This window comes from Pan troglodytes, chromosome 5 (genome assembly GCF_028858775.2).
Source record: "Pan troglodytes isolate AG18354 chromosome 5, NHGRI_mPanTro3-v2.0_pri, whole genome shotgun sequence".
NCBI lineage: Eukaryota > Metazoa > Chordata > Mammalia > Primates > Hominidae > Pan > Pan troglodytes.
In genome coordinates, this window is record NC_072403.2 from 173,224,508 (window position 1) to 173,249,488 (window position 24,981).

The 24,981-nt window shown below is 50.6% G+C and overlaps 1 protein-coding gene across 5 annotated transcripts in view; it reads right to left on the minus strand.

Moving 5' to 3' along the window:
* Window positions 1-235: 235 nt before the first annotated feature.
* AGPAT4 (1-acylglycerol-3-phosphate O-acyltransferase 4) overlaps window positions 236-24,981 on the minus strand; it is a 139,286-nt gene continuing 114,540 nt past the window's right edge. For all 5 annotated transcript variants that reach the window (XM_016956591.4, XM_016956589.4, XM_016956590.4 and 2 more), the window contains 6 exons: window positions 18,381-18,542; window positions 17,542-17,695; window positions 13,367-13,469; window positions 10,698-10,773; window positions 3,578-3,776; window positions 236-798 (listed from right to left, as the gene is read on the minus strand). In XM_016956591.4, coding sequence (XP_016812080.1) covers window positions 704-798; window positions 3,578-3,776; window positions 10,698-10,773; window positions 13,367-13,469; window positions 17,542-17,695; window positions 18,381-18,542 — 789 coding nt within the window. In that variant the 3' untranslated portion in view covers window positions 236-703. The remainder of the gene's footprint in view (window positions 799-3,577; window positions 3,777-10,697; window positions 10,774-13,366; window positions 13,470-17,541; window positions 17,696-18,380; window positions 18,543-24,981) is intronic.

The following is a 24,981-nucleotide window of genomic DNA, read 5'->3' on the forward strand; positions in this document are numbered from 1 at the left end:
GTGGCAGGGACACGCTTGGTTGGTCTCCACGCACGTGCTTGCCATCTCTGCCCTCACAAATGCTCATGGGCTCCTGGACCTGTGTCTCCTGCCAGGAGCTGTGCTGGCCTGCCCACCCCTCTCAGCTGCCCACACCTCCACGGCAGCTGCCTCCCGTGAGTAGGATCTGAAACACCAAAGCCACGGGCAAGGGCAGGATGGAGGGGCAGCGGTCCATGTCAACATACACCACAGATGACCCAGAAAAGCACTTTAATTTTTTTTTTTCTTGGAGGCATAATTTAGTCATCTCACCTAAAGCACTTTTCACTTTATCTCTGGCAACCAAGGGTTACAGAAAACTCAGCACCAAAGGATGAAAGGGGAACTTGTCCCCTTCGGTCCCCAGCCCTGCCCTCCCCTGCAGCCTAAAATACCCTTTCCATGATCACAGAACAAAGTTCACACTCACCACACAGCCATTCTCACACACACTCACACAAAAAGAAAACCAAAGCCCACTAAAGCACATGGGGAAAAAAAGATTACAAAACATCTTCCTCCCCATCCGGCCTTGAGCCCAGACTCCCTGGCTGGAGAGGTCGTGACTTCCGCCGTGCCCAGCAGGGGCTCACCCAGCCTTTGTCACCGTGTCCCACTAAGGAGGATATGCAGAGGCCACCAGTTCCCCAAGGTTCCCTTCGGATGGTGACACCTCCCTGAGTCAGTCATTCAGTTTCTGCTTGCTGTCAGAGTTGCCGTAGGCAGAGCCCTTGTCAATTTCCGTCACACCAATCATCCATCGAACTCCCACGGAGGCTGCAGAGACAAGGAGAGCAGAGTCAGGAGTAGCCCGAACAGACTACAGGGCCGTTTTCCCACAGAGCAAGTGAGAAGGCCCGTGGCCGCAAATCACAAGCACCAGCTGAGAGCTGGCGGGTTTGAGGTGCCATCATCCTCCCGGCTTTACAATCATCCTTGAGTGTGGACATCCATGTGACATTAAGACAAAGCAAGGCTGCTCTGGTGGGGGTTTTCCTCCTTGGACCCTGAAGGTGAATGATTTGGCAAGCCATGCCCAGCTGTTCGCAGGGACTCAGAGAAATCCCTGGCTTCCTCTGCTGACCCCCAGGTAAAGAGGATTCTTTTGTGAATGAGGGACAGGAAGTTAACAGGGCATGTTCGGCGAAGTTTTATAAAGAACAGACCAGGAGCCTGGAAGATGCAAGAGCTCGAGTATCGAGTGCCCAACACGTTTCAGCACTGCTTTTGGTGCAAGCGTTAGAGCAGTGAGAAAATCCCCGCCCTCTCCTCTGACGGCAGGATTTGCCTACACCAGAGAATGGGCAGGACCCTCATGGGAGCCCAGTTTAATATAGGAAGCTGGAAAGCAGGGCCTAATGCTCAGAAGTTGCAATTTCAACTACACCCTCTGGAGCGGGCAGATGTGGTGAGGTCCTTGGGTGCAGGGCCCAAGACTTAATCATTTGATGTGCTCAGCACTGGGCATGGGGCTTGGAAAACAGTCCGTTTATAATACATGCTTAAGAATGCATAGACGAATAAGTGAATGAAATCCCCCAAATCATGATGCACAGGATTACCTAGCATTAGCATCGTGGTCGATAAACTAACTGGGACATGGATGCAAGAGCCTGGGATGGGCGAATCCAGCCCAGCCAGCAGGAAGCACGCATCTCCCATGGGTCATTTACAAACTGGAGGGCTCCTGCATGGAGCGTAACAGTAACAGAGTGGAGTTATTGTAGAGCAGAAATAAGTGAGTAAAACGTGGACCGTGTGGCCTTGGAAGAGGAGTAAGACACAAACACAAAGTCCTTCAGGGAAGAATGCAGTCAGGCGCAGGCTCAGAGTAATGGGGCACGGCAGTCAGCTCCTCAGATGCTCCTGGAGACGCCGTGTCCACACTGCATCCCTCAGATGCTCCTGGAGACTCCCTGTGTCCACACTGCACCCCTCAGATGCTCCTGAAGACTCCCTGTGTCCACACTGCACCCCTCAGATGCTCCTGGAGACTCCCTGTGTCCATACTGCACCCCTCAGATGCTCCTGGAGACGCCCTGTGTCCACACTGCACCCTGGGCAGTGCTCAGGCTTCTTTTTTTGGTACTCACTACACACCTGGGTGGCCCTGTCTGCAGCCTTCATCCTGAAGGGGCCCTTCTCCAAGACGGCATGTGTCTGTGTGTGCCTTGCTGTTGCCTGCTATTGAAGCAGAAGGATTGAGCTTGCCCCCGCCCTACCAGGGGCCCTGGCACCTGCAGCTGCCCCGGACCCTTGGCCAGCCTCAGCATGGCGGGGGATGGGGGTGCCCCTGGGCCTGCCTTAAGGAAATGAGGTGCTTTCTTCTCCAACCTCTTATTTTTTTCCCTTACACGGTGTGGGTGTTGTTCTAATATTTTAATTTTTAACACTAAAACACATCTTAATCTTTCAAAAGACTGTATAGTAGGGTCTATTTGAGGAACAGGAGCCAGCTTGTCTACTGCACCCATATGCTGTAGAATTGCTTGGCTCAGTCAGAATGAATGAGCTAGGTTTCTGTGCTGTGACCTGTTTTGGTGGTTATGATTCATTAGGTGAAAAGGCGAGCTGAAGAAACTCCACTGATACGGGTTTATAGATGCACATATGCTTGAGACTGGAACAACCACGTGCATCAAATTGTCATTAACGATTATCTGGGAGGTAGGCGCAATGGGAATGTTCTCATGACACACTTTCCATTTTCTGCGCTTGTATATTGCTTGGGCCTTTTATAGTGAGCATACTGCATCTTTGTGTTTGACAGAAAATAACCGAGTCCTGTCCATTTGGAAGAAGCACGTGATCTCTGTGTGCTTGGACAATGTACCATCTCTCCCGGGCTCTCCAAAGCCTCAGAGAGGATGCCAGGCTCGGGGAGACAGGGCCTTTCACAGGGAAACCCCAAAGTCTTCCTTGGCTCCAGGAAGCACGGGCCTGCTGTTCATAGGGCAGGAAGCAGGCACGACAGGCTGCCCCACCAGAGGCAAGGAGCAGGGTGCACAGGGGCTGGCCGCCAAGAAGCAGCAGTAGCCCGAGAATACTGGTCACCTGGAGCCAGCGCAGATCCATGAAAAGCTCTGTCACCGAGTGTCTCCACTCAGTGTCATCCACCTGCAGCAAAGGAGAAGCCACAGGCGCCCCCAGAGGAAGGCAGGGAGCTGCCCATCCGTCCCCGACAGGCTCCAGCACAGGGCTTTCTTCAGAAGCAGGAAATGATGCCAATGAGCAGAGCTGTCTGCGGAGGACAGGGAGGGAGCACTCCGAGCTGTTGGGGAGTGAAGTGGCAGCTGCATCACCACTCAACAGGGAACGTGTGGAATCCAGCCCCAGGTGGGAAGCTGGACCGTCCAGGCTGGGGAGTGGATCCCAGGCCTGGTATTCAAGGGCCTCGAACTCATCCTGAAGTCTAATTTTTCCCTGTGATTGCAAGCTGAGCCTGCTCCTCATCCACGGCACAACTGCCTACACAGATGGCCTTCGTCCCAGCCCTGATGCCACCTCTCCCAGGGTGGTGCTGTCAGCACCCACCAGCCCCTTGCCCTCCACTCACCCACGAAGAAGACGAGGATGAAGCTGGCCAGCGTCAGGGAAGACCCGCTCCTGATCATGCTGACCAGGAACTGGAAGAAAGGGTAGAGCACCAGCGAGGCCCAAAACAGCCAGTTCACGAGGGTCCAGGGCCGCCGGGGGGGCACCATGGGCGTCTCTGGGAAGGTGCCCGTCCTGTAGTACTCCTCCTGAAAGGCATCCTGGGGGACAGGAAAGAGGACCCTCAGACGCCACACGGGGCTCGATGGCAGGTCCCTCCCGAGGCCCTGCTTCCAAGGGAATCGCAGAGATACACAGGTGCCACCGGGGCTCGGCAGAACTGGGGTCTGCGGCTCCTTCCAGAAAGCACTTTGTAGGCAGCTGCTGTCTTCTCAAAGCTGCATCTGGCCGCCCCTCCCACAGGGACACTGGGAGTGGTGGGGCCGCTGCAGCTGTCACTGAGTGCAGGGCGTGGAGCATGAACCCTGGCGCCAGGCCAGCCTGGGCTAGGATCCACCCTCTGTGGGCAGGCACCTGCATCCCTGAGCCCAGGCCCCAGTCTGTCTAATGGGGCAGCAGTGCCTTCCACGATAGGTCGGCGGGAGAATGGAGTGGATGCTGTGCCAAAGCTGCCCACAGGGGACACTCGGTGGAGACCTGGCCCGCAGTCAGGAGGAGCTCGCCGCACAGCCCGGCCCGGCACATGCCCCGCCTTCCCGGCCTCCACAGCCAGCTCACCTCGGCTCCTGCGGGGCAGCCCACCCGCACCTACCACCCTGTTTGCCACTGGAGGGCTCTGAGGGCCGTGATTCAAGGCATCATGAATGACAAAGGGCTTGAGGGCTGCTGGGTGTGGCTCTCAGAGGTGACAGCACACTCAGGACTGGGGTCCAGGGTGACTCTTCTAAGTGATTGTTAGACCGTGTGAAAGGTAAACAGGCTCATGTCCTTCCACTAAGCAGATCCTTAGTGGGAACCATGTACTCATCCACATCCACCCACAGGGTGTGTGTGTCACCGAGCAGCTTGCAGAGCAGTTACTCCATAGCCTCATGGCGCTCCTTGCAGTCCCTGGGTGAGAACAGGGGACTCAGGGCCCCACATAAATGCACTGCGAAAGAATGCGGTGGCTCTTCCCTGGGTGTCTCATGTCACGGAGCTCCCGCTCAGGGACAGGGGCTCAGCCGCAAGGAGCTGCTGAACACAAGGGAGGGACCCAGGAACCCAGGTCAGCAGGAGTGCTCAAGCAGCTGGGAGCTGAGCTGAGCCAGGACCTGGGGGGAACAAGGAGCTGTGGCACCAGGATGCCCGCTGGCCCGTCTAAGGGCAGGTCCTGGCCGTGAGGAGGGGCCAGGAGAGAAGCTGCCTCCAGGGAGCAGAGCTGAGCCAGGCAGCCACAGGGAATTGCCCAGGTTGTATGGTGGGCAGCTGCCTCAGCTATTGTAAAAGCTGCACGTGGCCAATAGCATGCATGCCACACAAAAATGGGTGTGGGTCACGGTGAGGCCCAGTTTGTGTCCCATGAACTAGCCTAGTAATGTCCCAGTTCTCTAAGGAGTCGAGTTTTCAGGAAAATGAGCTTCCTTATAATTGAAACTTATACTACTTAAATGCTGAATATTTTCCTTTAACAACTTGAGATAGAAAAGTCTAAAGTATCTCATACTTTTCTTCTTTTTCATTCAGGGTGTACTGAATCATAGGCTTTCTTGGCCTCTCAGAGTCACTTTTAATAATAGTCCACACACTAGGCCATTTTGGAAGGAGAACCCCCGACCCCTTCCCTGGGCAGTTCAGGTGCCTCTGCTCTGTCCTCGGCCCCCTGCAGCCCATTAACAAGCCTGGTCCGAAGTGTCACTTGTCACGTGACTCTGCTGTTGGACATCAGCCAAGAGAAGCCATGGGGGCTCTCAGGGGAAGTCACATCATCAAGCAATTGAAGAACAATCGACGTGTGTGCCAAGCACTCCTACCCTCAAGCAGTGAGAGCGATCAGATGGTGGAGGAGACAAGGAGGTGAGCACCATGATGGTCAGCAGCACAGGCAATGCCCAGAGAGGTGGCACCCAACTCTGCCAAGGAAGCAGCAGCATTCGCCTGCCCACCAGAACGGGGTGATTTTCTTATCCCAGGTTGGGGCCACGGGGCACCTGATAACTAGACAAGGGGGGTGATATTTTTGTGCCTTGTTTTTTTTAAAAAAAAAAAAAACAGCTTTCTTAAGATGTCATTTACATGCCATAGAACTCACCCATTTTAAAAAATGGGCAAATGTGGCTTTTGAATTTATTTTCCTTAACAGTCTTTATAGTGCTTTTTTACAGTAATATCACAAAGGGGAACTCACCATGGTGCCTTTTCTGTCTTGTTTCCAGAAAGACATTTGCTAGGCCAAGATTGTTTTATTTGCACCTCTAGCAAGAAGAAAAAAGCACTCCCTTTTCTAGGAGCTGCCCAACTCAGAACTTCCCGTTCACTTTATTTTATTTTTTGAGACAGAGTCTCACTCTGTCGCACAGGCTGGAGTGCAATGGCACGATCTCCTCTCACTGCAACCTCCGCCTCCCGGGTTCAAGCAATTTTCCCACCTCAGCCTCCTGAGTACCTGGGATTACAGGCACCTGCCATCATGCCCAGCTAATTTTTGTAGAGATAGGGTTTTACCATGTTGGCCAGGCTGGTATTGAACTCCTGACCTCAGGTGATCCTCCTGCCTCAGCCTCCCAAAGTGTTGGGATTACAGGCGTGAGCCATTGCGCCCAGCCCCATTCACTTTAAAGTTTTCTTTGTCTGTGGTTTAAAACACTAAATCTCACCCCCTCCCCTCACTTATGGCCCACGACATTGCCACAGGACCTCCCACTGACTGTCGGGGAGAGAACAGCACCGCCAGCTCTGGCCAGACTCCAGGCTCTGGCAGCAGAATGTCCGTGGCCCATCTTGGTTGTGGACCCATTTTGTAATAAAATTTGCCCCGCAGGGAAAGGACTCGTGTTTTTTGTTTTTGTGTGTTACCGTGTGGCATAGTATGAAGTTGGAACTGGGAAATGTAGTTATTGAATGAAGGAGAGTTGGTTTGTTTCCAGAAAGAAGCATCAACCTACAAGCCAAGAGGAGAACGAGATCCTACTGAGAGGTGGCAGGTCCCCGGACGAGCACCCGCTGCAGCCCACAACAGAGGCACTAGGCAGGAAGCGTGCGGAGGAGACGTCCACACGGCACATCCGCTCAGCTTTCCCAGGCACTCAGCTCAGCAAAGAAATTGTGTCTTAGGGCCCAGGAGAGGAAAGAAGGGAGAAAAGAACGGGAGGAAGAACAGGAAAGAACAAAGAATAGAAGAGAAAGTTGAGGAACAGAAAGGAAGAAGTGGCTCCTCTTAGGCAGCAAGTCTGGGCGGGGGGAGGCTCTGTGAGAAGCGCTCGCAAGCCTTGGTCTCAGCCCGCAGACATCACCCGAGTGCACGGCCAGGACTTGCAAAGGACTTACCGTGGGGGCCAAGCCTTGAGGCTCCCTGCTGCCCTTCTAAGGAGGAATGCCTTTATGGTTTAAGTGAAAAAACAATTGCCAGTCCCCAAAATGGTTCTTGTCCTTGACGGCCAGAGCAGGAGAGCACAGTGTTTCCCACGGGCCACCATGCCTGCACCCTGAACTCTGCACCCCACCCAGAGCTGCTCCCAACCTTGGCCTCCACAAGACGGCTCTGAATGTAGCTTTCACTGACTTCTCTCTAGAGACAGGGTCTTGCTCTGCTGCCCAGGCTGGAGTGCAGTGGGGCAATCATAGCTCACAGTAACCTGGAACTTCTAGGCTCAAGCAATCCTCCTACTTCAGCTTCCCCAGTAGCTGGGACTACAGGTGTGTACCGCTAGGTGCAGCTAGTTTGTAAAATTTTTTTGTAGAGACGGGTTCCCATTATGTTGCCCAGACTGGTCTCAAACCCCTGGCCTCAAGTGATCCTCCAGCCTCAGCCTCCCACAGTGCTTACTCCCAAAGGGATTACTGGCATGAGCCACTGTGCCCAGTCTCACTTATTTCTTAATTTGCACTATTAATGGCCAATTTATAGTCCCTTCTGCAAATGTCAAATTACAACCTGAAGAAGTACTTTAAGTTAGAAATGAAAAGTTAGAATCTGTTCACCCCATACAATTAAGAAACCGTGATGGCTATCGTGACCTCCCTGGCAAAAGGGGTTCTGAGGTTGTAGGTTCAGCCTCAGAGCGAGTTCACCTGGGAACTGCTTTTGTCCACAGAAGATCACACAAGGGCATGAATGGTTTCTCAAAGCCTTCCAACAACACGAGTCCCAAATGCTGACGAGCAAGAAATACTGTGCATTTTTCATAAAGCTAAACTAGGTCCACTCAAAGGATGGCCCTGTTTTCAGAGATGATGCCTTTCCCATATTAAAGAGTATAACTGTGTCAGTGGTAGATGGTGAGTTTCTCTTTATTTATGTCCATGCTTGGAAAGACCAGAATGTTGGCACACCTCTGTTGGCTGCCTGCCATCCCCTCCCATTCTGCAGAAACTTTACTTGTCCATGAAATTGAAAAGTCAGAGAACTACTGCCCTAAAATCCCAAGGTCAAAATCAACAGAACTGTCTTTTGACATACACCACACTTCTGACTGCAAGGGTGATCATTAAAATGAAATCCCACTTTGACAAACTGGGTCGGGCACCCAGATTTGGGGCACGTAAAGCTTTAGATCTAGGCTCCTAGCAAAACAGGCTGATACAGAAAGGAATTGTCCCTTGACGTCTATTCACCACTCTGCTTGGAGAAACCATGCACCACTTCCACTCACTGCTCAGCGATCTTCTCGGAAGGGCAAAGGGCCAGCCTCCCAGGCCTGCTCACAGACACATACTGCTTAGAGAACTCGGTGTCGCCCCAGCCCTGCAGAGAGAGAGAAAGGGCCTGGACTCCAGCACCTGGCTTTGATCAGTGAGCTGGAAAACTGGGTAAATCACTTCGTCTTTCGGACCTGAATTTCCTCATCAGTAGTGTAAGAGCTTTGGAGTAGATGATCACTTTGAGAACCCTACCAAGTTGAACACTATCATTTAAATATGAACACAGTTTAGAGGAAAACACCCTAAGAGACTTTTAACAAGAAGGAGATGTGCCTCTCAGCTTGGTTTACACGATGACCACACTCTGCCTGAATACAGGAGAGGAAGGGCCCGTTGAGAAAAATCTCCTTTGCCTTGATGGGCTTGAGGGCCCACGTTTATTGTAGATTTGTTTGTGTGGCTCTTTACAAAAGAGGCTCATTTTCTAAACCTTTTCTTAGCATACTCTGCTTTCGGCTAAAAGTAACATTTTCGGCCGGGCACGGTGGCTCACGCCTGTAATCCCAGCACTTTGGGAGGCCGAGGAGGGCAGATCACAAGACCTCGTGAGATCGAGACCATCCTGGCAAACACGGTGAAACCCCGTCTCTACTAAACATACAAAAAAATTAGCCGGGCGTGATGGCGGGCACCTGTAGTCCCAGATATTTGGGAGGCTGAGGCAGGAGAACGGTGTGAACCCAGGAGGCAGAGCTTGCAGTGAGCTGAGATCGGGCCACTGCACTCCAGCCTGGGAGACAGAGTGAGACTCCGTATCAAAAATAAAAAATAAAAAAAGTAACATTTTATATGCTGCCTCAATGCTTAGACCAGAAAACAGAGCAAGAAAAATACTGCCTCATGCATGAAAACAGAAGGGGGGAATTCATATGGTTTTCTGTTTCTCTGTCGGGGCACATATGTGCATCAGTGCAGAACCTCGATAACTTAGAATCTTGTTAAAAAGCTTCAGGCCTCACCATCTCCATCAAAGCCATCTGCCTCAGAAGCAGTTTGCTGGAAGTACACATTTCTAGGTTCCACCTCTAACCTGCAGAGACAGAATCACTGGGGTTCGGGCCTGGGAATCTGCACAACTCATGCTCTAATGACAAGGTAAATGAGTCCATACATACAATTTGTAATTTGTGTATTTGTAAGGGGAGACCAGAGAGCTATGCCCATAACCTACATAGGAAAGAGGCCCACATGCCAGCTCTGTGCGGTGATGGTATAAAGGCATCATCAGGGAAAAAAGGTATCAGGATCTTGATTCCAAAAACTGAGCAAACTTACAAGAGCTTCTCTACTAAAGGTGATGGCAAGTCTTTTGGACTGAAACTTGCCTAAAGGAGGCAAATTTAGCTTATCCATCATACTAGAGTCTGTTAAGAGTCTTGTGGACTAAAATCCTAACACATTCCCAAGTGTAGGTAGGGTTAAAGTTCTTATTCAGCTGCAGAGGACATCCTGCACAGCTCTGGGTAATTCTCTCCTTTGAGAAACAGAGAAAAACAGAACGCATGAGAGCCAGCCCGCATTTATGGAATTTGAGGAAAAGGTCATCAGAATCCTATAGAATATATCTGATTCTAGGGAATGACTTGTTTGGGTTTAAAACATATGGTGAATCAGAAATAATTTTTTACTGGTTAATGAGACCTGGCCATAAAAATGCTTTTCTCACCAAGTGGAAGCTAAGCTTCACTCCTTCATAAGATCCAGTAGTTATGAGACTCCCCTCCTTGCATGTGCCTTTGGAGGAGAGAAACCAATGAAAGCAAAGGCCTTGCTCAGAGAAAGGACAGAACAAGTAGGGGGACCCTGGAGAACTGGACCACAGACAGGAACAGGACAGGGGGCACCACAGCAGGTTCGAACCCAGCCAAGACCAAGGTGGACCCTTGTAGGGCTTTATCCTGCTTATTCCGGAGATGCTTTGAGATCAGATTGACAACCAAACTGTTGATCCAGAAGCAATCAAGACCATGTCCATTGCTGCGGAGAACATCCACCCCACAAGCACAACCTGCCTTAGGACCAGAGGCAGGAAAATACGAGCAGGGGCGATTGGGGCCATTACTTCTTCCTTGGTCCACTGCACCTAGAGAAGAGCTTCATTGTGTGTGTGTGAACCCTCCTTAAAAAATATTTTGTCATGTTCTTCATTGCCAAGAGAGGGTCAGCTCCAGACTCACTAATAACTGGCTCTGTGAGATCTCGCCCACCGGAGAAAGGCCTGCTACCACACAACACACCCACAGCTGCAACGTGAAGGGACCCCTGGCACCCAGTGCACTGACCTTCTCCTGGTAGAGCTTGTGCAGCCAGGCCGAGCACTCGTCATCGTCTTCAGGGATGTCTTCCAGTGGGATCCTCCTGCAAAGGCAGAGAGCAGCTAGCAGAGAGGAGGTGATGCCCCCTCCCCCAACATACAGTTTCCAGTAATGGTGCTGCCGTTTTTTGTTTTTATCTGGGTCGCCTAAATAATGTGGAAATGAAGAGAGTAATGCAAGTGATAGAAAGAAGGGGCGTTCCACATCCACACTGGAGAAACAGGCAAAAATGCGATTATGACCCACGAAGGAACAACCCAGGGGCCAATTCAATGGCACAGACAGATGCTGTCAGAACAGGGGACACTTGCCTCATTCCGTCTTCCCTCCCACCTCACAAAAAGGCCCCCAAAACCTGATATTTGCCTCTTCCAAAGAGGACAACACTGCCTCAGTTTCCACATGAGACAATCCAATATACACAGAATCAATGCATCAGAGACAATATCCTAGTAATTTCTTCTTAGCCAAGTAACCAACTTACTGGTAATGGCAGATTATCTCCCATCAAATGATTCCTCTGGCCTCTTGGTTAGCCTTGAGGCAGACTTTCTGCAAAGGTTTTGACAAGTCAGTGATGTGGATGGTGGGGAATTAAAGTTCTCCCAGATGGAAGTAGCCAGGGCATCTTCCCCAGGCTCCATGGCTCAGACAGGGGTCTTGAGTCACTGTGCACCAGCGAGAGCTCAGAGACTTGGGTGGCTCTGGGGACTGGTGCTGGCAAGGGCTTGCCACTTGATCATTTGCAAAGAGCCCATACTGAACACGGGGAGAAGTCACTCTGCCACCTTTGCCGTTCCTATTTGTTCTCAGGTTGATGGCTCTTGTGATTTCAAGGGACGTTCATTTATACTCAATTTTGTCCATGTCAAAGTCTGCATCTGGCTTGATTTCTCAGGTCACTTCACTCCCTTCTATGGCCTAAGAATATCTTAGTAAGAAGATTTGAGAGTTTATCTATCACACTAGAGTCTGTTAAGAGAATAAAGGATGGGATTCCATCTTGTAACAGATTACAATGAGCCACTTCCTTTTCAAGGCAGTATTGTACAGAGGTAAGGTTTTCACATAATTAGAACTTACCCCATAAGCCCCTCCGGAAATATTCTTTCACCTTTTCTGTTCCTACGCACACTGCACTTCTCTGGATCCTCTACTTCTTTGCTCTTTGATCTACTCTGCTTTGGAAATGAGATCTCTCAAGTCTGCCTAATATTTCTTTATTTGGATAGTAGGAATGTAGTGAGTTTTGCCCTTTTCAGCAACTTGACAGTATCGCCCTTGATGTTTCAGTGCTTTGTACTGATGTATGTTCAGAAAAATGCCTCAATCATTTTCAATGGGCAGCTACAACAAAAAGATGTGTGTTGAATAGCATCAATGCTAACCTTCCTCTGGGGTCAAGAGGGTGATCTGGCTTCAGTGAGTGAACGTGCCAGTATCATTTTTGGGCTGATTGTCACACATGCTTTGGAGAGTTGCAGCTACCTGAGAGGTGAAATAATCTTGTACACATCTTGGGGTTTTCCCAAATAACTGAGCCCAGCTGGCCATCGAGTGGAGCTCCTGCCAGCTGTCAGAGAACATGGGGAATAAAACCTCACTTTACTCCTAGGAGAAGGTCTAAAGGTCTCCTTCGGGCAGGTGGGTGATTCTCCTGCCTTCATATGCCACAGAACTGAGTCACAGGGCAGACTCTTGCCTGCACCATCAGACAAGAAGTCAATGATGATGACGATGCTGTCCTATTTTCATGGGAAAGCCAGAGTCGTTTTTAGATCAGAAGCTACTTAACTTTGGCCGCCAGTCCACCAAAATATCTCCCAGGAAAGCCTGAACGTTTGGTGTGGCCTGGTGGGAATGTAGGGCCCCTGGACTTTCAGGGTGCTGTGTTGTAATGTGGCTTCTGTAAGGTCTTGAATCAGAAGGTTATACGCCCCTGGATTAGTTCTCCATTAGCGGGCATTTCAGATTCTCTTGATTAGCATTCAGAGAAGATGATCCACAGCACAACAAACCAATATGGTCCCTGACCCGTCACACTGGGTTTTAATGCATGAACTGCCATTGTGTTTACTATCTGCAGCACCTTCCAATTCTGTTTCCCACTGATTTTGGTGACATTCTGGAGGTGTTCAGCCCATTCTATAAGCAGGCAGAGAGAACTAGTTTGACTAATATGTTCTGGAAGTGTCTTCAATAAAATCATTAATAGCCTGGAACATAACACATAAGTGAGACACTGCAAGAGTTCTGCATTTGTGTCTAGACCGCCTTATATAAATACACATCTGTGTGTATTCCATACAGCAGACCCATCGCCCATGAAAAGGGTCAATAACATATTCTCTTCACACCAACACCAAAATAATTATAAAATACAGCCTTCCATTTGTTCAACCTAAGCTCTTTGATACGAAAGAGCTGGTTACAGAGGATCCAGAAGGAGCTGGGATGGAAGGAGACTTCAGCAGATCATTCCAATAGTAGGATGTGTCAAATTCAATGCAAAACAGACTGCAAAGAAGTCAGTGTGACCCAGGGATCCCTGGAAGAAAGTCTCTAGGTCATTTGTGATGTGTTTACTTTGAAATGGGCACTGTCGTCTTTTCTGGAAAGGAAACAGTTCGACTTACCTAACATACAAATCTGCATGGTATTTCTTTCCATTTAGGACTCCCAGCAGTGTTGGATTTTCATTATTTCTGAAATTGAGTGTACAGTCATATACAGCTGAAACTATAAAAAATAAAACAAATACAAAGCAGTATATAGCGTGTGAACCCAATTTTGTTCTGTAGATACACACATTGGAAGACAATAATCAAATGGCTAACTGCTTATCTAGAAATGGTGTGGTCAGATTTCTTTTTTTCTATATGGTCCACATGTTCTACACTGAATGTGTATTATCTTTTGTAATCATAAAATCCCACTAGAACTTAGTAATAGAAAACAGGGTCATTGCTGAAGCCAGGTCACTTTTTTCTTTTCTTTTCTTTTCTTTTCTTTTCTTTTCTTTTCTTTTTTGGAGATGGAGTCTCACTCTGTCACCCAGGAGTGCAGTGGTGCAATCTCGGCTCACTACAACCTCTGCCTCCCGGGTTCAAACAATTCTCCTGCCTCAGCCTCCCAAGTAGCTGGGGTTACAGACACCCACCACCACGCCCAGCTAATTTTTGTATTTTTAGTAGAGACAGGGATTCACCATGTTGGTCAGACTGGTCTTGAACTCCTGACCTCAAGTGCTCTGCCCGCCTCAGCCTCCCAAAGTGCTGGGATTACAGGTGGGAGCCACTGTACCCAGCCCAGATCACTTTTAAAGCAATACTGCAAAGTCAGGTCTAGAGGTACTACGACGATGATTTGTAACTTTCTAATGTGCCCAGCCTATCATTTCAGTCAAGAAACACCGAAATTTGAACAAGTGTGGATGATAAGAAAAATTATTCCAAAGGAAACTAAGGATGTGTCTCAGTTACAACAGCATAACCATTCTATGAGCATTATTTTCCCCTAGAAAAAGAAGATAGCTACAAATTATCCTAGGAGAAGATACTGATGAGAAACTCCTTAAGGAATTGGATTGTAGTCAGTTGAAGCTTCTTGGATCAAAGGATGAAAGAATATAGGAAGGAACGAGTGAAGGAACAGAAGAGATAAATGCACAGTGGAAAATGGCTACTTGCTGAAGTGTAAGAGCCCCAGACGGTAGGAGGAACGGGTGGGAACCCCAGCGGCTGCCACCTTTTCCCACCGGTGGGATCTTCTCTTGGGCAGCTGGGGCTAGGTCTTCTCCTGGAGAAGGGAGCCTCTGTCACACAGCTGCTGAGATGATGGAGGTCAGGCACTTACTGCAGGGCCCAGCACATGGTTTGTGTTCAATAAATGATGAGCCAGACACTTCACTGGGAGCTTTATATATGTGCAAGTATTAATAAAAGGAGTGGGAGAATGGCAGGAAGGAGGAAAGGCCCTTGGTCTGGTTGGGAATATGTGGAACCCAGATTCAAAAACAATAAATCACCATCTGTTTTCTTCTACCTGCTGCCTGACCACCGTGCGGGGTCTGCAGGTCCCCTATCTGTTGCCCTGCAGGAGAGCCTGGAAGCGGGGCCCGGAGTGCCCGAGACCACTCACCTCCGCCTTGGGGCTGAAGACGGGACTGTTCTCCTGAGCCCTCTTGAGGAGTAGCTGCCTGGTCAGGGTGGCTGGGAGAGAACCTGGATGCTTATCATATTTCCCAGGCATTTTAAAGCATAAATGGGTATCTACAGGAACAGCTGTTCAGGCTGTGTGGACCATGACTGTAGTGTCCTAGGGCTTCCCAGTAAGAAGGGGCCACAGAGCTCACGTAGTTCAGCGGTTTTGACACCTCCTTTCCTCCAACCTGTTCACACAGGGACCCATGCAGACAACGGAAGAGGCTGACTCTGGTTAAGCAAAGGTGGGGAGAACCCACGGGTTCCCCAAAGAGCCACCTAAATATCAGTGACTTGTCCAACTGTCTCATTTTCCAGAGGAAAACCTCAAAAAAAGTGTCTTGAACGGAGAGCCAGCCTGATTCTAACTGCAAGGCGCATCAGAAGGAGTGAGAGCAGCCGCTGCCAGCCCCCGCCAGCCAGGAGCAAATCCCAGCTAGCCATGTACTGGCTGAGTCACACTGCGCCAGCTCCTTAACTTCTCTGAGCCCCAATGTCCTTATCTGTGAACTGAAAGCAAAAAGAAAAAGCAATCTGCCTTCCTGAGTCCTGTGAGGACATCCTATGTGCACAGTGCGTACAGGGCCTGGCGTGCCAGACGCGCCCGAGACCGGTGTTGGCTGTTCTTGGAGACAGCCTTGTTAACTCTCCGTGATGAACAGCATAGAGCTGGACGGCCTTGCGAGGCAAGACTGAGGCAAAGCTCAGTTAGGAAGCCACGCTGGCCCAACCCAGAGGGGATGGATCAGGAGGGGAACACGTAGCCCTGCAAGCTGGGCAACCCCACCAGGGGCAGAAGGTGAGATGTGTAGTGGGAGGCAGGGGGCCCCTAACAAGAGCAGCCTTTGATTAAATGTTTATCATGTACCAGGTGGGATGCTGAGCCCTTTACCCAGCTTTTCTCATTTAATCCTCCTTGCAACCCTAACAGATTTTGCAGAACTTGGAGCAAACTTAGGATCAGATAGATAAGGTCACTTGCCCAGAGTCACACAGCTGGTCAGCAGAGGAAACAGGATTCAGTGAGGTCTCCTGATCAGGGAGTGCACAGGGTCTTGACGCTGCTGGACAGTGCAGAGCGCAGCAGCCTGGGAGGTGGAGCGGGGGACGAGCAATGGGGGCATCCTTGGCCCTGGGGCCCAGGGTCGGTGTAGAGGCAGGGACTGCAGGGAGCAGGATAATTCTGGCCCTTGGGCTGAGCCCAGAGCAAAAGAGACATTTAGGCAGCTAGTGCCCCTCTGTGCCGCTGACCTTCTAAGAGGCTGGGCAGAGGGGAAGGACCTCGGAGGTGGCTGGCCTGGTGGGCCCTCGGTTCTGCAGGCCCGAGTGAGCTGCTGAGACTCCAGAGCCCGCTTTTCTCTCTCCTCTCCGGGAGTAAGAGCTGCCTGCCAGGATGTTGTGGGGATTGAAGGTGACACTGTGTGGAGTACATGGCATTGTGCCAATAGAGGTCATCAAGGAACACTGGTGACCAGGAGAAGAGGGATGAGGAAGCAAGGGAAGAATGTGGGGAAGAAGAAACTGGTTAACAGGGCTAAGGGCAGGGCAGGCACACAGAGGGGCGAGGGGGCCAGGGCACAGCCCGCCTGGCCTGGGTTCCAGCAGCCCCAGAAGGGAGCGGGGCTGGCGCTGGCCTGGGTGTGCAGCGGGGTGTTAAACAGGCAGCAGAGGCCAGCAGGGAGGGCTACCCAGGGCCTTCAACCACCGCTGCAGCCGGTGGGTCACCTGGGGACTTTCAGAGGTACAGATTCACCAACTCTGTTGCTCCAGAGGTCCTGGTAGGGGGTCGGCCAGGGCTGGAGAAACCAAGGGGCCCCAGATGCAGGCCTGGGGAGGAGTTCGGGGCCCCCTGCCCTTTGCCTCAGAAGGAGGAGAGGAGACAAGAGGATAAGGCCGAGGAAGGCGGCAGCGTGGGGCCGGGAGCCGCATTCAGCTGGGTTCTAGCTCCCTCCAGGAAGGAGACAACTTCGCCTGAAGTGCTTTGCCTGAGAAGGAGCACAGGAAGCCACCCCCAGGGCCTGGAGCCCACGGAAAGGGCCAAGGGACTGTGAGGGCGTGGGGAGGCCAGATGTGCAGAAGGAGACAGAGGGTGTTTCTGAACTGGAGACAGAAGGGTCAAAAAGAAGACAAAAGCGTGACAAGAGGCCAGAGGCAAGTTGTTGCTATTTTCTTCTTCTTACCGATGGCCATTTAGGGTTCCAGACTCCGAGGTCAGCTGTGACAGACCACAAGGTCAGAGTTCAGCTGATGCCAACAGGTGGGCAAGAAATGCCCCTCAAACCCAACTGTGCTGTCTGGGCCTGCAGGCCTGGACCCAGGTTACCCCATGAGCCATCCAGGCACCCAGCACATTTGCATAGCAGAGGGCAGTGCTGGCCTGGACACCCCAGGAAAAGCAGGTACAGGCCCACCCTGAGTGCCAGCCAGGGGTGCAAATGCCATTTGACCTTGGTTCCCAGTCACTGAGACTGGACTTGAGCAGCCACTCTGAGCTCCTAGCCTCAAGTCAGCTGGGAAGTGCTGGCAGGAAGCAAGCTCTGCCCATCCGGAGCTGGGGCTTGTGTTCCTCGCTGCCACGGGGAGGCCCAGGGCCACACACTCTTCCTTACCTACATTTCTCAAGCTCCTCACGGTGATGGCGAAGCCCTTGGTTCGTGGCAACAGGTGATGCTTGAGGCGAGGCAGCCCCTTGGCCCGGGCCACCTGCATGCTGATCTCATGCTTCTTCTCCGTGAACCGCGTGCCCTCACAGTGAATCAGGAACTGGAAGGAAGGAGGCAGGAGTCGCACGTAGCCTCGGGGTCACACACAGCCCTGGGGTCATGCATGGCCCTGGGGTCACACACAGCCCCAGGGTCACATATGGCCACACGATCACACACGGCCCCATGGTTACATACAGCCCTGAGGTCACACATAGCTCTGGGGTCACACACAGCCCTGGGGTCACACACAGCCCTGGGGTCACACACAGCCCTGAGGTCACACACAGCCCTGGGGTCACACACAGCCCTGGGGTCACACACAGCCCTGAGGTCACACATAGCCCTGGGGTCACACACAGCCCTGGGGTCACACACAGCCCTGGGGTCACACATAGCCCTGGGGTCACACACAGCCCTGGTGTCATGCATGGCCCTGGGGTCACACAAAGCCCCAGGGTCACATATGGCCACATGATCACACACAGCCCCATGGTCACACACAGCCCTGGGGTCACACACGGCCCCATGGTCACACACAGCCCCACAGTCATACGTGGCCCCATGGTCACACACGGCCCCATGGTCACATACATCCCTGAGGTTATACACAGCCCTATGGTCACACACAGCCCTGGAGTCACACGGGACCACACAGTCACGTGTCCTGTGGAAGTCACATGGGGGTCCCACGGTCACAGTCCTGCAGGAGCCCTTGGGACACAGCTGCTCTGGTGCCTACGTACAAAATACTTCTCGGGGTAGTCCCGGAGGTGCTGCAAACTGGCGGCGACCGTCTTGCGGTCCTGCTCCCACTTGCGCGAACAGAACACCATCTCGGTGAAGTACCACATCCAGCCGATGATCGGGACATAGGCCAGCTCTTTCTTGGCCAGGACCTTGGAGCCCTGAAACAGAAGAAGGAGCCCAGGTGCCCATGAAGGAGACGTCAGAGCCACCTCCCGGGGCTGTTGGAGACTGAAGTAGAAAAAGAGGAGGGGACGTTCACAGCAGATGCCTCGGGACAGTCCCAGAACACATGCTGTCGAGGCCATGGACCCTGGTGCCCTCCCCACCTTTCAGCTAGAGGTCCAGGTTGTGCTCGCCCTGCCAGTGTGGGAGCAGGGGGCAGGGGCACCCTGGTTCTCAGCGCAGACGGCAGGAGTCAAGAAGGCAGCAGCGAGCAGTCACGGGTATTCAGGGTCCGCTCCCACCACCATCCAAACGGTTTCTAGGTTATCACCATCACATACTCGCTAAGCCCACCGTGCAGCTGTGTAACACTAATTTGTGCACCTCTTTTCTGCAGATCTGAGTTTTGTGATATTACAAAATATAGTAATTCTTGATTGCTGAAAATGTCAAACGCTAGAAAATGTAGCATTCCTAGGTGTGAGGTTAACATCCTTCTCGAACAGTTGTTGGCCAAAGATTCATTTGAATCCGATTTTTCCGAGACAGCTCGACTCACTCTGCTGAGCTCTGCAGTTGAGGCAAACAGGAGTCTCCGCTTACAGAGCAGGCTGCGGAACCCAGTGGGATCTCCGGGTACAGCTGGTCCAAGCTGGGAGTAAAACCCAGACCAGGAGATGTGCTCGGTGCCCTCCACACCCGCTGCCAGCATGTCCTTGAGGCTGAGATGGGGCAGAAGCACCTGCCAGAGACCTTCTTGAGGCTGACGCAGGTGCACGAGCTAGGCCCCAACAGGTCCCCTCTGGGGAGTCTCAGGGCAGTCCTGGGTCCCCAGGGCTCGGTGTGGCCCTCCCCAGCCAGGCATCCACTACATCAGTCCCCCTACACTGAGGAAGACCAGGGCTTCAGTGGGATGGACGGGGCAGTGGAGAAACAAAAACTGCTTTTTATCTGATGGATGTTTATCTTTTCACCTTAATTTTGGAACTGGCCAAGATGCTCCTTGATCAATGGGTTGATGACTGATCAATGGGATATCAGCGGTCAGGGCAGCCCTAAACCTAGGATGCCCACAGCGCAGAGAGCTCCGGCTTCAACACAGCCCTCTCTCCTCTCCTCCCCGTTACACCCATGCCTCTCCGCAGCTCCAGCTCAGCACAGGGTCAGTAAGCCGTGTCCCCCAACCTACTGGCAGAACAGAAAAAGGTCTAAACAGCCAATTGCTACCCTACTTTAAAAAAACAAGAAACTTCTTCCCTCACATGGGGTAGAAAAGGCAGATACCTTCTAGGTTTAGCGTCTCCATTTTCTGATGGAGTTTGTTTTTCACACAAATCCAACATGCAGATTCTCTCCAAGAAAACTTAGCCATGAAATCGGAGGCCCTATCTCCAGGGGACTCCGGGAACATCCCCGTAGGTGGGTGAACCCACCGGTGTGGGTGTGAGGGCTTACCGTGTGCTGTGCCTATGATATTTTTTAAAATTATATTTACCTGAACTCATTCCAAACATGCAGTCATTTGAAGGAGCTATAAATGATGATTGGTTCTGCAGCCAGGAGGGGGCCACAGACTAAAGCAGCAGCTGTTGGCCCTGGGAAGGTGAGAGGTCCCATGCAGCCAGTCATAGCTTCTGCTGGGGAAAAGCACTCTCAGGGATATTTCCCGTTCACAATTCTATCCTGCAAGATCCTAGTGGGTCCTAGTGGTTGGCCTCTGATGACCTGCTGCTAAATGGAAACGACAACTTTGACAGTGATGTGGCTTATCTAGACCCGTAGATGGTCACCTGGGATGGGAGTCTCTATCTCCATCCCTCTTAGATCACCAAAAATGTTTAGATGTCCCACGGTAGACACGTCACGTGGGTTATGGTGTGTACCAGATCTTGTACAACACTAGAGAGGAGTCAGCAAGCTACTGCCCTCGGGACAAGCCTGCTCCTCTGCCTGCTTTTGTAAGTGACGTCCTGTGGCCACACAGCCTCTTGTCCATGTGCCTATTGTCTGCAGCTGCCTTCACGCTACACACAGGAGTGTTTTTTGACAGACACGCTGTGGTCCACAAAACCTAAAATATTCATTCTCTGGCCCATTCTAGATGACATTTGTCAACTCCTAATTTAGAGCCACTAAAACTTGTTTTCTATGACTGTTTAATGGCTAGGCAATGGTTTACTGTATAATACTAAATTTTTAAAAGATCTGGAACAAAGGTGAGTCTATAGCATGATTATGACTTTATGAAAAAAGTAAAGCAGAGAAAAACAACAGTAGTTGTTGCTGGGCTGTTGGGAACAGGCCCCCCAAAATCTGGCCATAAACTGGCCCCAAAACTGGCCATAAACAAAATCTCTGCAGCACTGTGACATGTTCATGATGGCCATAACACCCACGCTGGAAGGTTGTGGGTTTACCAGAATGAGGGCAAGGAACACCTGGCCTGCCCAGGGCGGAAAACCGCTTAAAGGTGTTCTTAAACCACAAACAATAGCATGAGCAATCTGTGCCTTAAGGACATGCTCCTGCTGCAGTTAACTAGCCCAACCTATTCCTTTAATTCACCCCATCCCTTCGTTTCCCATAAGGGATACTTTTAGTTAATTTAATATCTATAGAAACAATGCTAATGACTGGCTTGCTGTTAATAAATACGTGGGTAAATCTCTGTTCAAGACTCTCAGCTCTGAAGGCTGTGAGACCCCTGATTTCCCACTTCACATCTCTATATTTCTGTGTGTCTTTAATTCCTCTAGCACTGCTGGGTTAGGGTCTGCCTGACCAAGCTGGTCTCGGCACTGGGCAGTCATTTACAAGTGATTTTTATTTTGTTAGATTTTCCAGTTTTTTATTATAAACATATTTCACAGTATCCCTGTAACAATGTCACTTTTAAGAAGGGGCTGACATCAGCATGCTTTCGCCATCTGCTTTGGGAATATAAGTGAGGCTCTGGGTCAGAAACAGTTTTGTTTTGTTTTGAGACAGAGTTTTGCTCTTGTCGCACAGGCTGGAGTGCAATGGCACAATCTTGGCTCACTGCAACCTCCGCCTCCCAGGTTCAAGTGATTCTCCTGTCTCAGCCTCCTGAGTAGCTGGGATTACAGGTGCCCGTCACCATGCCTGGCTAATTTTAGTATTTTTTGTAGACACAGGGTCTTACCATGTTGGCCAGGCTAGTCTCTAACTCCTGACCTCAGGTGATCTGCCTGCCTCGGCCTCCCAAAGTGCTGGGGTAACAGGTGTTTTTGATGATCAAAGGGAAAAGAAGAGACATAACTTTCTTTATACTGGCTTAATCCATCTTTCAGCCTTAAAATTTTGGATGTTATCAATATGTCTAGGTTTTGATGTTAATTATGTTTGGTAAGAAACATGTTAAAATATTAAGGTAGAAGCTTTTACTTCTTCAAACTGAAGAAATGTCACTCAATTCTCTTTCCCTGGGAGGGCTGCATGAAAAGCTCTGGAATGAGACAGTCCTGTTTCTAACCAGGCTCTACCACGACCCAGCTGTGTAACTGTGCTCAAGACACCCAATCTTTCTGAGCTTCTGTTTCCCCTCTGTGTGATGAGGAAGACAACACATATTCCCTGGTGTCCCTGTAAAGACTGAATAATGTATGGAAACATCTACGAAAGCACAAAGTTGAGACTCTGACATGGGCGTTCAATAACTCGTAGCTATTATTTTCATCCCAGAGCAAGCAGTATCTGAACACCTCCTTATTCAACCCATTTTCTCTGCCATGCTTTAGCGTAATAGTAACAACAATAGATTACATTTATTTAAGCACAACTGAATAGTCACCGTGCACAGAGAGTTGCCCAAGTTAACTCACTTACGACAAAGAGACTAGAAACTGCTATTAAGACATACTGACAGTTCCCCCGGCAAAAGGTTCAATAGGCTATAACTATCATGGCTTTCCCAGGCCACTCAGAGGCTTCCATGTGTGATGCCAACAGCTTTCAGAGAGAATGTACAAGAAAATATACTAATTTCATCAATTCTGGATTTATTTCACAGGTCAACGTGAAAGGATTTACTGATGAGTTAGATGTATCAACAGATCTGTCTAGATACAAGCATATTTAGACAATCTAAAATTTTCACGTGGAGTAAACCACTATGGAGAGAGAGAGTGAAAGAGAGAGTTGTCTTAGGGCAGGTGCTTGGAGCTAATCTAGTTGAGCGACCCATCCTGAGGCTCCCCACAGCTCAGGGAAGCAGCCAGCCCCATGACCTGGTCTGCATCTCTGGCAAGTGGGCCAGCCCTTGCAGAGACCCTGGACGGTGGGAAGAGCTGACGCAGAGAGGGCCTGAGACCCAGTACTCTGACCCTGACCTTCAGAAGCTCCACAGCCTCTGGGGTGAAAAGGGATCGGAATGAGGCCATTCTAGTTAAGGTTTTCTCCAAAATGGCTACTCATCAAGGCTTCAGATGAAGATTCCAAACCCCGGTGCTGCGAGCAGCATGGCTGGGAGCAGCAGGGTATCCTGCTCCTGCACCACCTCCACCCCCACTAACACCAGCAAGGAACCCCTCAGGGACTGAGGCTCTATGGCCAGCTTTGTTTGCAAACGTCCAGTCATTCATGAAGGTTTCCCAGTAGGGTTACCAGTTAGTCAAATGAGCCAAGGTCATTTATTTCTACTAAATATATAAAATGAGGTATCTTAAGTGGAACTTCAAAAAACAGGTGAGATGTTCCTTAACAATAAAGCAGGCTAAACAGCCTGCCTTTGAGTCCTTTGACTGTTTTCTTGACTACCAGCTGGAGCCACTGTAGCAAATGTTTCAGTTCCCTGGAGCCAAGACAAGCCATCCAGCCCTATCACTCCAGGGTCCCCACAAGTCCCCCCATAGCACAGCCTCCATTCTGATGTATGGTGCATAAGCGCATCAGATTGGAATCTTCAACCCAAGGCTGCTCTGTCCGTGCAAAGGTATTGATTAAGAAGCCCCCTATGCCAGGCATTATGCAGGTGCCGAGAACTCAATGCTGGTTATGATTACCTGTGGCCTTGAGGTGCCCAGAGTCTAGTGGGAAGGGAGAAGCAGAAAGCTTTCAGTTTCTGTGTTCCACTTCTGCCACTAAACTCTGCCAGTAAGTTGTTGTACAGACCCCTTCTGGCAAGAAAGCTGTGCGCAAGAGAGGATGGTATGGGCCTGGAATCTCTGAAATCGGTCCCTAGTTATAGCAAAATGCAGAAAAGAGTGGAGCTCAAAATAATGAATCAGTTTGTGTGCACGCGTGCATGTGTGTGTGTGTGTTCATCAAAAGGTGAGAGACTCCATTCTCTTTTTTTTGAGACGAAGTTTCACTCTTGTTGCCCAGGCTGGAATGCAGTGGCACAATCTCAGCTCACTGCAATCTCTGCCTCCCGGGTTCAAGCGATTCTCCTGCCTCAGCCTCTGGAGTAGCTGGGATTACAGGCACCTGCCACCGTGCCTGGCTAATTTTTTGTATTGTTAGTAGAGACGGGGTTTCACCATGTTGGCTAGTCTGGTCTCGAACTCCTGACCTTCAGGTCTCCCAAAGTGCTGGGATGGGATTACAGGTGTGAGCCACCATACCTGGCTTTTCTTTTTTTTTCTTTTTTTGAGATGGAGTCTTGCTCTGTTGCCCAGGCTGGAGTGCAGTGGTGCAATCTCGGCTCACTGCAACCTCCGCCTCCAGGGTTCAAGCGATTCTCCCGCCTCAGCCTGTGGAGTAGCTGGGATTACAGACACCTGCCACCACACCCAGCTAATTTTTTTTTTTTTTTTTTTTTTTTTTTTTTTTTGTATTTTTAGTACAGACAAGGTTTCATCATGTTGGCCAGGTTGGTCTCAAATTCCTGACCTCAGGTGATCCACCTGCCTCGGCCTCCCAAAGTGCTGGGATTAGACTCCATTCTTGCCAACTGCAGTAGCACAAGTGTGCCTGGCCTTGCTCACATTGCATTCCTTTCTCTTGCTTTCTGCCTTCTCTGATGCTGAGAGGAAAATGGTGTAGACCTTACACTGTCAGAAAAATCTCAAGAGAGTCTCAAAACAAAATGTATGCTGTTCCACAATTAGTCACAGCTGCAGGGGAAATGCATAAAGCAAACATTAAATGAAAGCACTCTCTAAGAATTCACCTCAGACTGGAATTAGAGACTTTATCCACGTGGGGCAGAGTACGCGGGGTTCTTGTAATCCTGACTGGCCTCCTCCAGCCAACCTCCCTCCGTTTACCAGGCCCCAAACTATTCTGGGTTTGACAGGCATGCAGATGTGCGGAGAGGAGAAGAGGACCATGCAGGCTTGAAGCAGCAGGATACTGATCACTACTGGCTCTGCTTTGAGGGGTCATGGTCACGGCTGTCAGGACACAAAGATGGGAGAGGAGCTCCCTGCACAAAGCCCTTGTCCACCCCGCCTGGACACAGGTCCTCAAGGCCCC